General features: G+C 63.9%; 2 protein-coding genes across 2 annotated transcripts; one reads left to right on the top strand and one right to left on the bottom strand.

Moving 5' to 3' along the window:
* Positions 1 to 1,786: 1,786 nt before the first annotated feature.
* EMIHUDRAFT_367525 (hypothetical protein) lies at positions 1,787 to 2,568 on the top strand (the record flags this gene model as incomplete). Its single annotated transcript, XM_005777301.1, has 3 exons — positions 1,787 to 1,903; positions 2,014 to 2,334; positions 2,414 to 2,568. Coding segments are annotated over exons 1-2 (310 nt in total), but the record flags the coding sequence as incomplete, so codon positions are not given.
* Positions 2,569 to 9,523: 6,955 nt separating this feature from the next.
* EMIHUDRAFT_443747 (hypothetical protein) lies at positions 9,524 to 11,540 on the bottom strand. The gene is made up of 2 exons (XM_005777300.1): positions 11,513 to 11,540; positions 9,524 to 11,107 (listed from the first exon to the last, which is right to left on the bottom strand). Exon 2 carries the CDS (start codon positions 11,071 to 11,073, stop codon positions 9,931 to 9,933), a length of 1,143 nt encoding a protein of 380 aa, XP_005777357.1. The 5' UTR covers positions 11,074 to 11,107; positions 11,513 to 11,540; the 3' UTR covers positions 9,524 to 9,930.
* Between the last annotated feature and the right edge of the window lie 2,117 nt (positions 11,541 to 13,657).

Raw genomic sequence — 13,657 nt, 5'->3', positions numbered from 1 at the left:
ACGAGCTGAGCTCTCCTCTTCGTTTTAGATTTTACGCCCATCTTTTCCACCGAGTTAGACAACGTGTGTGTTTTTAACGTGCGGCTGCGGGAGCGGGCGAGGGACACGGACTGGCGACTGCCGCGTAGGGTGAGAGCTGCAGTCTCCCCAACCGCAACCGCAACTCATCTCTATACCTACACTCGAACGCGCGCGCCCCGGTTGTGCCTCACACCAGCGTGCCCTCGGCCCCTCCCGACTCGTCACTGGAGCTCTCTCCGAACATCTCGCCCGCCTCCGCCTGCCGCAACTCCTCCTCATCGTCCATCGCCGCCAGCTCAGCCGGCAGCGCCTGCGACATCGGTCGCGTCCCTAGCGGCCGCGACTCCTCCTCGCCCCGTATGCATCATGCCGCCGACGGATGCGCTGATCCTCCGTCATGAAGTTGGGTATAGCGTCTGTAAACACGACGACATCGTCAATTGAACGGTTGCTTGAGACGAGCCTCAACACCTGCATAGTCATGAGTGTCTCTCCCATAGTCAGATTTGGTGTCTCTGAAATGGCCCGCATCCGCGCATGCAAGGACAGATGCGTCGGGATGACATTGAATTTGGTGTAGAGGTTGAACAGCTGGACAAATAGTTCCATGCTCGTGACCACCACTAAATCAGCAGCGACCAAGGAGCGGCCATGCTTGCGATGCCAATCACTGCAGTAGATTCTCTCCGGTGTCATGCGACATCCTGCGACTCGACCCCCGAGGGCTGCCGGCCGCCGACAGCAATACCGAGACCGGATTGCGCAGCGAGTTCGGTCCGAATGTGCCCAGGGCCAGCCCGTGGACCGGTACGGACGGCAGGTACCCACGGGACCGCTGCGGCGGGCCTGGGAGGCGCCACGAGTCCCAATCATGCACGGCCGGCGCACATCCCCAAGCTGGAAATAGGCCTTAGCTTACCTCGCGTGTGTGGAGAAGTTTACCTTACCTTAGCTTACCGTGTTTGCTGTTTTCACACCGAAGCCACGGCGCCTGGTTGTTGCACGTTAGAGCTCTAGAGCTCTAGAGGACACGGAGTTTTCAGGTTTCTGTCCCTCGCCTCTCCCCGCGCCCCGCGCGACGCGGCGCGTGTTGGCCTTTGCGCGAGCGTGCCCGGCCACTTCGCCCCCCATCCCATGCGCTGCAGCGAGACGTGATCAGTCATCGCCTCGGAGATGCGCCCTCTCGCTCGCCGCAACAAAAGCGGCTGCACCCCCCTCAGCCTGGCACCGCCTGCACCCACCGCCCGCAGGTGGCCACCATCGCGGAGCCGCGAGACGCGTCCGCTGCTGCCCATTCGCCACCCTGGTCCCGCGCCAGCCAGCTCGGACCGCCCTTCTGCCGGCCAAAGCCCGCTCGCTCGCCAGTCGCCGCCCGGCTCCAGTCCGAGCGTGGACGCGTGAGAGTGTGTCGGCAGCCTATCACGTTGTCGTTGCGACGCTCACGCCGCGACGTGCTGCCCGTAGGCGCAGCTCTACTCTCTCAGGCTCGACCCTTCCCGGTCAAGTCAAGAAGCCCGTTAGTCTCCTCTCCTGCTGCGGCGCGCGGCCGGGTTATTTCTTTCTGTCTTTTTAGGCGAGGTTGCCCGAGATTGCCCGAGAATTTCTCATATGCCTTTATAACCCAGCCCACCCCACCCCTCCCCACACCCCCACACCACACCACACCTCCCCCCCGCCCCACTCTCTAGCGACTCTGTGTCCGCAGCCGCTAGGGCCACTCAGCGCTGGCCTGCACCCTCCATCGGGGACACCACCTTCAACCGCTTCTTGACTCACTGCAGGAATTCATTCGATCAACATGCTCAAACTCGAGTTCGTGCCGGCCGCCGGTGACAAGCTCGTGCTCAAGCTCTCTCCTCCGCCGCCGCTTGCTGACAAGCAGGTGATGTGCGTTAATTTGCAGTGGCTGAGGGAGGGGGTGTACACCGCTGCAACGCACGCAACGCTGCGCTTTCCCTGCAAGACTATCCTCTCGCGTTCTGTGGCTGACAGGCGTCTCTGGCGGACAACACGACCGTTAGCGACTCTGGCGGCGGCAACGCCGTCGGCATCCCCTCCGAGCCCGTCTCGCTCAAGGATGGCATCGATACCGGCACCGGCGGCACCGGCACCGCCAGCACCGGCACCGACAACGTCCCGTCCGAGGGCGAGCCCGGCCCGCTCAAGGACGGCATTGACGCGGGCGGCGGCAACGTCGCGGGCGAGTTGTCGCCGATGAAGTCCGTCGCGAAGGTCGGAATCGTGCCGGCTGACGACGGCCGCATCACGCTCGTCATCTCCGCGTCGGTGTCGCCTTCGCTCCTCGGAGCCAAGGTGCGCGTGTGCACGCCAGGATTGTGATCATCCCCTCTCCCGTCTCCGAAAGCCTGCGCGTTCTCTCTTTCGCCCACAGACGTGCGGCGTCAAGAACGTCAAGGACACCTCCGTGGCAAAGTCTGGCACGGATGACGTTCTCAAGAAGGACCTGGCCGCGGATAAGGCGCCCGACGCGGGCGCGGTCGACTCGGACAAGGCCACGGCCATGTTCGCCGCCCACGAGCCAAGCCCAAACGCCGTTTTCTGGTCCAAGTTTACGCGCCCGACCGGCCCACCGACGGCCCCCACCGGCGCCGTCAAGGGCGCCCTCAAGAAGGACATCCCTGCGGCAGAGTCTGGCGCAGAGGCCTCCGTTGACGAGACCGGCGCCATCAAGATCGACCCGGCGCTCAAGCCGGCCACCAAGGTCGCCATGGCCCTCAAGCCGGCGGCGACCGGCGGCGCGCCGCTGCCGTCGATCAAGGAGTTTCCGAAGGAGGAGCCCGCCGCCCCGGCGGCGAGCGCCTGGCATTCTGCGCGCCGGCGTCTGCCGGCCCACTCTGTGACCCCATCCCGCGTTCGACGCGTAGGGCGACGCCGACTGGAACGTTTCGACCAAGGAGTTTGCAGAGGAGGAGCCCGCCCAGGCGGTGAGCACCTCCCAGCACCCTTCTGTGCACACGCGGGTATTGCGGGGACACGCGAGTCCTACAGGCGGGCACTTACATTGACCCTGTGACGTCTCGTCCGCCGCACGTCACGCGCGCGCAGGGCATCGACGAGTGGAAGACCCCCTCCCCGCTCCGCAAGATCGAGCGCCAGGGCGAGTCCAACCTGGTCGACGGCATCGCCGACTGGACGACCCCGTCGAACCCGCGCCGCAACAATTGGCGCAACAAGGGCGAGGTCAAGTCCAAGAAGGTCTCCAACAAGTACGATCTGCTCGACAACGTCGCGGCGGAGATCGACGAGGTCGACGACGAGAAGAAGGGAAGGGAGAAGGGCGCGAAGTCGGGCAAGGAGTCCTCGGTGTGCGCCCGCTCCTCACAGACACACACACTGCCCCGCGTTTACTTGACAGCGCGTCGCGCGCGCGGCAGGGCGAGTCTGTCTCGCCCGAGTCTGTCGGTGACATCGGCAAGGCGCCCCGCGGCTCCACGCCGTCGACCACGGACTCGGCGCTCGCCGCCTGCATGCGCCGGTCATCCCCTAAACCGTAGCTCACACCCATTCTGACGGCCCCTCGCCCCTGTTCAGGGCGCGACGGTCACGACTGTCACGCAGGAGGGATCCGTCTCCGCCTCCGGCTGGTTCTCGTGGCCCATGTTCTGCTGGCCTAACATGCTCTGCACCGTGTTCGTCTGCCTCATCGCGAGCGGTGGGGCTTTCGCCTACTCTTCGCAAGGCTACGGCTCCCAGCCCGTGTTCGCGGTGCCTCTGCCATCTTTCGCAGCCCAGCCTGTCTGGCTGTCAGAGTGCCCTTGCGGCACGCCGTTGATGAATGGCTCGGGACTGGGCGCCGGCAACCTGGACGATCCGGTGCGTGAGGAGCGAATGGCGCTGATCGAGGCGTCGCGCACCAACCCTCGCCAGTGGACTTTGGTTTTGCTGATGGGACAAACACGCAGCGTCGTGTTCACGGCCGACCAGATCGTGGCGAATCTGCTCCTGCCCAATGAGCCTTGCCACTTGTCGGTGGCGCTCGATTCGGGCCCTTCGCGCCTGCCCGCTCATGCGAGCAAGACGTTCCAGCCCTGGCTTGTGAGCGAGCAAGTCGTGCGACCGCCGTGCGCACGCGACGCGCGATCGTGCGCGCACGTTGAATTCCGACTTGCGCTGGCCGCGCTCGAAGGTGGCCTGCGCCATGGAGGGCAGAGGGGGTTGACGTACAACTACATGCTCTCGGCGCGCACGGACCTGTTCGTTGCTGCACCGCTATGCGTGAAGGCCCTGCTTGGGCATGTGGATGCGCAGCGGCTCGCCGCGCTCATGAGGCGGCTGGATGCGGCCGTCACAGCCGTGGAACCGACCCACGCCTCGACACTCGCACCCGAGGAGACGGACGCGCAGCGGCTAACGTCGCGTTGGCTGCTGGGCAGCGGCAGCACGGCGCTTGCGATCGCTCGGGCCAGGGCGGCAGCCCAGAGGAGGAGCTTCACGCAGTGGTGTCCGGAGTCGGTGCCCATTTGCAGCCACGCCAATGCGACGCGCGCCCTGCGGAGCGACATTCGCTCCTCCCAGGTGTCCGATTTGCAGCGGCTGACGCAGCGCATGGCGGCGAAGCATCGGCTCCTGGGCGTGTTGGGGAATACCTGGCTCCGCTTCGGGCGCGCAAGCGTGCTTGCTCGACACCTGCGCGACAGCGTGGCCAACTGGGGCCGCAGCTTTTGGTCGGTCTGTGGCGTCGAGCCGCTGCCCAAGTGGCATCCAGTCCACAGGGACAAGCTGGTCGACTTTCGCGAGGTCACTGAGACGCAGCTCCGTCTATCCGTCTGGGCGACGGGCGCGACGCTCGTGGAGGTGCCGGTCCCATTCTCGCCCAAGCACGGTGCCAAGTCGCTCTTGCGGATACAGCAGCAGGCGGCAAAGCGCGCGGCCGCATTCTTGGTGCGCAGCAACCAGGTGGAGCGTCTGTGCCTGTGCAGCGGCAATAGTACCGTACGCCTCGCTAGACGCCGACTCGGAGGCCGCACCGGTCAGGCGCGCAGCCGGAGAGAGAGGGAGGCGCTCATTGAGTAGGTTTAGATCACAACGAAACTAATACAGGTAACTGTGTCGCAAGGCAGCTTGGTGGGCAGCAGTTGCAAAGCTGTTTCATCCCATTGTTGCAGCCTCAGTTGCACCCTGTTGATCGAACCTCCCGGCACGAGTTGTGCGAGTACGGCTCTATATGGGACACGATGTGTCTCAAATATGAGGGGTTTTGACTCCTACAAGCTCCTGACGCTATTCCTGGCAGCTCTAATGACCAGGATCAGTAGTGCTATGATAGAGGGTGCCCATACTAGCGCAGGAGCTGCCACACTCGCCCGGACCGTCCCCTTCTGGGGCCGGTTCCGCAGCCCGCGAGAGCCGACAGCGGGGCCGTGCCGCGGGTGCCTACGGCTCGTTGTGCGAGTATATGGGCCACGATGTCTCAAATATGAGGGGTTTTGACTCCTACCGGCTCCTGACGCTATCCCTGGCAGCTCTAATGACCAGGATCAGTAGTGTTGTGATAGAGGTTGCCCATACTAGCGCAGGAGCTGCCACACTCGCCCGGACCGTCCCCTTCTGGGGCCGGTTCCGCAGCCCGCGAGAGCCGACAGCGGGGCCGTGCCGCGGGTGCCTACTGCCGAGTGCCACAAACACTGCGCCGTCCCGCCATCACCTACAGGCTGTCTTGAGTGATGGCTGGGATGTCCAAACGCCACCATCTTGGCTCTTGCGACCTCAAACCCGCGAGCTGTATGGGTGGTCCTGACGTCGACAGACGCCCGATGACCACGGTGAAGCTGAGCCGGAACGAGTCGACAAGTCTCGTCTGAGCCCGTGGCGGTCGCCGGCTGAGTCGCCGTGCACGGGCCGGTACCTCAGGCGTCACCTCCGCAGCCTCAGGTCTCAAACTCCACCACCTCCGCCGGGACACCTTCGGTGGCACGCTCGGCGGCGACTTTGTGGCAGCCCCACAGCGAGCGCGGCATCAAGCCTACTCGGTCTGGTCGGTCGGCCGCACTCCCTGGGTGCCAGGGAGTGCGGCCGACACGCGAGCGGTGCTTCCTGGCGGCGCGCGCCGGCTGTGGGGCTGCCACAAACTCGAGACACGCTTTTTTGGGACATTTTCAGTGTATGTAGCTCTTACGTACATTCCCGTAGGAGACTCTGCTGACAGGGTTTGCGATGAGGAGCGACCCGAAGGGTTTCTCGGAGGTTAGCGCACCACTAACCGCCGAGGCGCAAGAACTCTACGACGGATCGGGCTCATACTAGCACCCCACCTCGCGAGCCGACGTTCTGGCTCAGCGAGGCTGCTGCGGAGCACTCGCGGACCGGTTCTTCTGGTCCAGCGAGGCCGCTGCGGGGCACCCGGCGGCTCGGGTCACTTCTCATCGCAAACTCGGTCGAGCAATTTTCGACGCTTTTGTCCCATATACTCGCACAACAAGCCCTACTGCCGAGTGCCACAAACACTGCGCCGTCCCGCCATCACCTACAGGCTGTCTTGTGTGATGGTTGGGATGTCCAAACGCCACCATCTTGGCTCTTGCGACCTCACACCCGCGAGCTGTATGGGTGGTCCTGACGTCGACAGACGCCCGATGACCACGGTGAAGCTGAGCCGTAACGCGTCGACAAGTCTCGTCTGAGCCCGTGGCGGTCGCCGGCTGAGTCACCGTGCACGGGCCGGTACCTCAGGCGTCACCTCCGTAGCCTCAGGTCTCACACTCCATCACCTCCGACGGAACGCCTTCGGTGGCACGCTCGGCGGCGTACTTTCTGCAGCTCCATCTCGAGTACAGCGTCGAGCCTACTCACTCCAGTTGGATCTGTGCACTCCCTGGGTCCCAGGGAGTGCACAGATCCAGCAAGCGGTGCGTCCCGGCAGCGCGCGCAGGCTGCGGAGCTGCAACAAACTCGAGACACGCTTTTTGGGACATTTTCGACGCTTTTGTCCCATATACTCGCACAACATGCCGCCCCTGAAAAGGGCAGCCCTGTTGATCACACACACACACGAACCTCCCCTGAAAAGGGCAGCCCTCGACCGCGCGGGAGGAGCTCGAGGCCACTACTCTGACCTCACCGGGCCTCATCATCTCACAGGCAACCTCTTCTCGGCACGCGAGGCGTCGGTCGGACCTCGACGTGGACGTGCCGGTGTGTGTGTGGGGGGGGGGGGGGGGGTGTTCATGAACGGGGTGCGTTGTAGTGTGAAACGCCAATCAGTTATAGGTGGGGGAGGGCGACGACGGCTGTCTCGCGCTGCTGGGCGGGGACGAGCCGAGATCGCGCCGAGATCGCGCCGAGATCGCGCCGAGATACCTCGCGCTGCTGAGCGCGACCGTTTGGCCTGCCCGCCTCGACGCGGCGCGAGAGATGACTGGCTCAATGGGCCGAATCCATTCCCGCTAGCAGATCAGATCAGCGAGCGGATCAGTGAGCTTCATCAGCCCGTTCCGCAGAGGCGAGCACCTGCCCGGGTTCCTCGAGGCGACGCAGCCCGACCTGGCGCGCGAGGTCTAGCCGAGATCTAGCCGAGGTCTAGCCGAGGTCTAGCCGAGGTCTAGCCGAGGTCTAGCCGAGATCTGGCCGAGGTCTAGCCGAGGTCTGGCCGAGATCTAGCCGAGATCCAGCCGAGATCTCGACGCAGCCCGACCTGGTTGGCGAGCGGTAGCGGCACCACCTCCAGACCTCGACTGGGCCCTCCTAGACGCCTCCTCGAGCCGGCGCAAAGACACGAGCCCCGCCTCGAGGCGACGGGATCACACGCGCCATCGCCCGCGGCACCAATGGGCGACGGTCACGGCGCCGGGCCCCGTGAGGGTGTGGATGTTGGAAGGGGGGGGGGGGGGGACACCTGCCAGCCCCGTGGCGCCCCCACCGCCAAGCGCCGATTGCCAAGCGCCGATTGCTCGCAGGTCTTCTTTCAGGGCGGCGTCGACCCGCACCAGGCCTGTCCACTACCGCACACTACTACGACCTATTGCTACTGCACACTACTTGTACGACCTACTACTACCGCACCTACTACTACCGCACTCTACTGCTACCGCACACTACTACTACCGCACACTACTACTACCGCACACTACTGCTACCGCACACTACTACTACCGCACACTACTACTACCGCACACTACTGCTACCGCACACTACTGCTACCGCACACTACTGCTACCGCACACTACTGCTACCGCACACTACTACTACCTGACAAACGACGCCGGCCGGATCTCGGCTAGATCTCGGCCAGACCTCGGCTAGACCTCGGCTAGACCTCGGCTAGACCTCGGCTAGACCTCGGCTAGACCTCGCGCGCCAGGTCGGGCTGCGTCGCCTCGAGGAACCCGGGCAGGTGCTCGCCTCTGCGGAACGGGCTGATGAAGCTCACTGATCCGCTCGCTGATCTGATCTGCTAGCGGGAATGGATTCGGCCCATTGAGCCAGTCATCTCTCGCGCCGCGTCGAGGCGGGCAGGCCAAACGGTCGCGCTCAGCAGCGCGAGGTATCTCGGCGCGATCTCGGCGCGATCTCGGCGCGATCTCGGCTCGTCCCCGCCCAGCAGCGCGAGACAGCCGTCGTCGCCCTCCCCCACCTATAACTGATTGGCGTTTCACACTACAACGCACCCCGTTCATGATCCCAGGCCCGCCGCAGCGGTCCCGTGGGTACCTGCCGTCCGTACCGGTCCACGGGCTGGCCCTGGGCACATTCGGACCGAACTCGCTGCGCAATCCGGTCTCGGTATTGCTGTCGGCGGCCGGCAGCCCTCGGGGGTCGAGTCGCAGGATGTCGCATGACACCGGAGAGAATCTACTGCAGTGATTGGCATCGCAAGCATGGCCGCTCCTTGGTCGCTGCTGATTTAGTGGTGGTCACGAGCATGGAACTATTTGTCCAGCTGTTCAACCTCTACACCAAATTCAATGTCATCCCGACGCATCTGTCCTTGCATGCGCGGATGCGGGCCATTTCAGAGACACCAAATCTGACTATGGGAGAGACACTCATGACTATGCAGGTGTTGAGGCTCGTCTCAAGCAACCGTTCAATTGACGATGTCGTCGTGTTTACAGACGCTATACCCAACTTCATGACGGAGGATCAGCGCATCCGTCGGCGGCATGATGCATACGGGGCGAGGAGGAGTCGCGGCCGCTAGGGACGCGACCGATGTCGCAGGCGCTGCCGGCTGAGCTGGCGGCGATGGACGATGAGGAGGAGTTGCGGCAGGCGGAGGCGGGCGAGATGTTCGGAGAGAGCTCCAGCGACGAGTCGGGAGGGACCGAGGGCACGCTGGTGTGAGGCACAACCGGGGCGCGCGCGTTCGAGTGTAGGTATAGAGATGAGTTGCGGTTGGGGAGACTGCAGCTCTCACCCTACGCGGCAGTCGCCAGTCCGTGTCCCTCGCCCGCTCCCGCAGCCGCACGTTAAAAACACACACGTTGTCTAACTCGGTGGAAAAGATGGGCGTAAAATCTAAAACGAAGAGGAGAGCTCAGCTCGTCACAATATGAGCGTCTCACGTAATATTAAAATATAACCGCGGCAGACACACTACATTGGTCGCTTCACAGAGGTGAGAGTGGTTCCCGGCGGCCAAAACGGGAACTTATGTAAGATGCAACGCGCGTAAGAACGTAGTCATGCCCCCCCGCTAGCGCTACGTCGCACGAGTGCAACTGGGTAGCGGGGGGCTATCAGCTCGCGCCGTCGACACGGCACCTCGCCGGGAATTGCGATCGCCGGCCAGTTACGACTAATGCCGAGGGAACAACTCCTCTTTTGATCGCCCCTCAGTGGAACAAGAGGCCGGCGGGGCCTGGCTCAACGTTGTCTTGCACTTGGGCGATGGCGTGGACAATCGCGGTCGCTTCCGACGAGAAGTCGATGCGAACGCTGTCCATGTCCGTGTCAGGACTGAAGGTGACGGTCATGGCGAGGCCGGAAGGGTGGGTGGCGCCCGTGAGCTTTTGGGCGTCGCTCGTGCAGCCACTGTCTGAGCCGCGTCGCATCAGCAGTTGGCTCTACTAGCCATTCCTGCAGCCGTGCACCGGTGGGCCCTCCGCCAAACAGCCCTGCGCAGACGGCGGTCTGCTCTGCTCCGTGCAGCGCGAGTCGCTCGCGAGACTGCTCTCGCTTGATTGTGTGAGGCAGAAACTGGTGCACAATGCTCGACATCCAAGGCTGACTGTATGCTCGCCACGCCGCCCCGTTGTGCGACACGTTCCATCTTGCGTGGCACGCGAGGCGCGGGCTGCCCTTGTCTGCTCGCATCAACGGATCGCATCCTGCCGCCACGCGCGCGGCCACGCCCACGCGGCTGGCGACGTGTCCACTCGCAAACTCCGTATGAGCAAACGAGAGGACCTTCTGCGTGATGTTCTCGTCCGTCACAGCAAACGTCATGTGCAGGCCTGGCGACGCACTGGGCAGGGAGCCGTCTCGCAGCAGTCGAGAGAAGCCCGCAGGTCGAGCAGCCGTGGCACGAACGTAGTATGCCCAACGATCGGGATGTTGCTCCGCCAGCCGCCGCACGAGCGCCCATGATGCCGCTCTGCCCACTCTCCAGCCACCACTCGGACAAGCCAAGTCGTAATGAAACCTGAGCATCGGCAGGCTCCAGAGGGTGTGGTCGTCGTTGGCGTTGACATGCCGGAGTGCCTCGAGCTGCGCGGGGCTCGGAAGCTCATCTGGATCGAGGATGAGCACCTGATCCATCGGCTGAGCCTGCAGAGTACGCACGGCTGAGGCGCAGCGGCTGCGTTGCAGCGCTTCATTCTCGAAAGCGAGGCGGTGGCTCAGGAGAGACTGGTTTGCGATGTGCATCTCCGCCGCCGGTACAATCACGTGCTGAACGCGATCCACTCCATACTGCACCGCCAGCCGGGAGATCATTGCGTGATTAACGCTGCGCTTCCTGCCAGCCAAGCTCACTTCTGCCTCCACTACGACCCACGCGCTCACAAGCAGGCTCGTAGCGTTGAGGTGCATCTCGAGCAGGCTGGCGCTATCTGATCCCACCATGAGACACGTGAATAGGCGAGGAAGGCTCATTGAAATGCACGCTCGTTGTCCTCAGTGCTGGTGCCTGTGGTGCGCGAGGCCCGAGAAGCGGCGGCAGGTGAGTCTGCTGCAGACATGAGCGGTGCAGTGCGGACGGCGGGCTCGTCCGGGTGGTGGCTAGAGATCGACGCGTGAGGCACGGGGGGCCGACGGGCCCTGATGTGGTACGCGAGCCCGAGGCGTGGTGCGCGCGAGCTGGCGAAGCGACGCACGCGAGGCTCCGAGGGGGGGCGCGGGGGTACGTGGGGAGCAGCGCGGGGGGGGCGCCGGGCGTGGTAGGTTTCGGAGGCTGCGGCGGCGGCGGCGGCGGCGGCGGCGAGAGACGAGAAGGGGTGGAGAGAGCGGCGCAGTGTGTGTGCTGCTCGAGAAGCGGACGTGGGGAAGAGAGAGCGGTGAGCGTGTGGTGTGGTGGGGCGAGGGCGCGGCGCTCCTGAGAAGAAGAGGAGCAGCGCGCAGTCCTTACCAAGGACGCCTTGCCACGCGCCTCTACGGCGTCTTCACAGCCTTGTTATTGAGAAGAAATTCCCTCCGATGGCGCTGTTCACACAAAGCACAGCCAGGATCCGGATCGCACGCACGGACAGTCGGAAATGGACAGACAGCCCCCCCCCCCCCCGAAAGGGGACAGTGAGACAGATGACAGGAGACAGGCAGGGAGCCTACGGTGTGAAATCGCGGAGCGAAGAAAATTTTATACGGAATACGTCCATTTCGGGCAATACGTATTCCGGAATACGTGTGGAATACGGCCTAAAACTGCAATTTTATACGGACTACGGCCCTTTTTGGAGGTCATGGGAGCATCGTCACCTTGTGGTTGCCGAACCGCTCGCGGAACTTGTCCTCGTCTCCCCCTCCTGGACCGGAAATGCAGAAGAAGTGAGGCGCCGGCAGCTTGAGGAGCGTCTCGCCGTAGTCGGCGTAGTCGAACAAGGCCACGCCGGTGCCGCGAAGGCACGAGCCGACAAACGCCCACGCGCGCAGCGGCGGCATCGTGCCTCTCTTGTGGCAGCGCGCCGACTGGCTGTGGCCCTCTTTGGCGCGGCGGCAGATGGGTCGCCATCTGTTCTCGGTCTTGACGGCGCTCTTCGACGGCCCTTCGGTGCGCTCCTCTGGTGGCTTGCTCATCGCGCACTCCTCGTTCGGACAGCGGCCACCGGGCCCCGGCTTGGCAGTGCCGCACGTCTTGCCGTGGTACTGCTTGCTAAGGAGTCCTGCGGCGTCTTCCAAAAGAAGTTTACCACTCTCTAGAGGTTCTCGAGGTGGATATCCTTTGGCCGCGTTGGGTAGCGAGGATTGGTGTAACCCGAGCCACGGAGGCGTGTTTTCTGACGGCCGACCGTCAGTGCACGGAGTTGCCACTTCTCCGACTGCCCCGGCTAGTTCACGAGTTTCGCGGGAGTGACCCCATGCGTCAAACCCGAGACCTAGCGCGGGTGGGTTGGAGGGGGCTCGCCCCGTTCCTCCCATCGGGCCGCATGAGCGGCCACGCCTCGCAGATTCTTTTTTCGCTCCTGGGTCAGGCGCGCGGGGCATCCCCCGGGTCGCTCGACCAGCGGTCCGAAGAGTGGCCGCTATGCGTGCGATACGTGTGAGCCGCTGGAGGACCGGGTCGACCGTCTGTGGGCCTCGACTTCGAGAGGGAGAGTAGGGAGCTGCTGGGAGAGAGCGCTCTTGTTCCGTACACGGTGTGTGTGTCGCGCTCGCCCTGGGAGGAAGCGGGCGTCGTGTGTTCTTCCCCCCTGCGTTTCTGGGCCCGAGCCTTTTCGTCGTGTATTGTGAGATACTGGAGTCGAGATTACGTGTGCATTTCGATGGACATGGTTCATGGAGCCGGAGACGCGGAGCGCGGGGTCGGCTCTGGCCTCTGCGCGGAGCGGTGCCGGTGGGCGAGTCCGAGTGGGACTGTCACGGTGTGCGGTCCTGCGCGCTGGGGCGACTGCTTCGTGCGTCGCTGGCGGACCGGCGGGCAGCGCCGCCTCCCTTCGCTCGAGAACTGACAGGTTGGCGTCTGTCTGAGCAGGAGCCGACGCTCGTCGGGAGCTGTGTCATGAGCCTCGTCGCTCGGAGGTCCCGCGCACAAAGCGGCGGGCAGCGGCGGGCGCGGGGTAAGGGTTCCCCTTCCCGCCCGCTAGGCGCTGCCCTCTGCGCCGAGGCTCGACCCGCTTCTCCTCAGTTCACTAGCACAAACTAAAGTACGGAATTGGGCTCAACCTCAAAGCTGTCAGCTGGGTTCTGCATTCTGCATCTGCATTCTGCATTTTGGGGCTAGCCCGGTCGAACACCCCGGGTCGCGATTTTGGCAAGTGAATACGGGCGCTTTTTGACGATGAAATAAGAATCTACTGCCCGAGGGAAACACATAGACACCCACATGGTTGACCAACCCTAAGTGTGTGAGGGTCAGTGTTCACATTCACACCCCACTGGCACCGTGGCACTGTACAGTGTGCAGACCGACATACAGCACGCACAATGTAGCACTTACTAGTAAGCGCGCGCATCCCCCGCGCTCGCCCCTCCACGGCCGCGTGGAGGGCGCAACTGCACATGCCTCCCCTTCGGGGCGCCGCTA

The sequence above is a fragment of the Emiliania huxleyi genome (genome assembly GCF_000372725.1).
Source record: "Emiliania huxleyi CCMP1516 unplaced genomic scaffold EMIHUscaffold_262, whole genome shotgun sequence".
In the NCBI taxonomy this organism is placed as follows: Eukaryota; Haptophyta; order Isochrysidales; family Noelaerhabdaceae; genus Emiliania; species Emiliania huxleyi.
The sequence above is the reverse complement of the archived record's forward strand: the minus strand, read 5'-3'. Positions and strand labels throughout refer to the sequence as shown.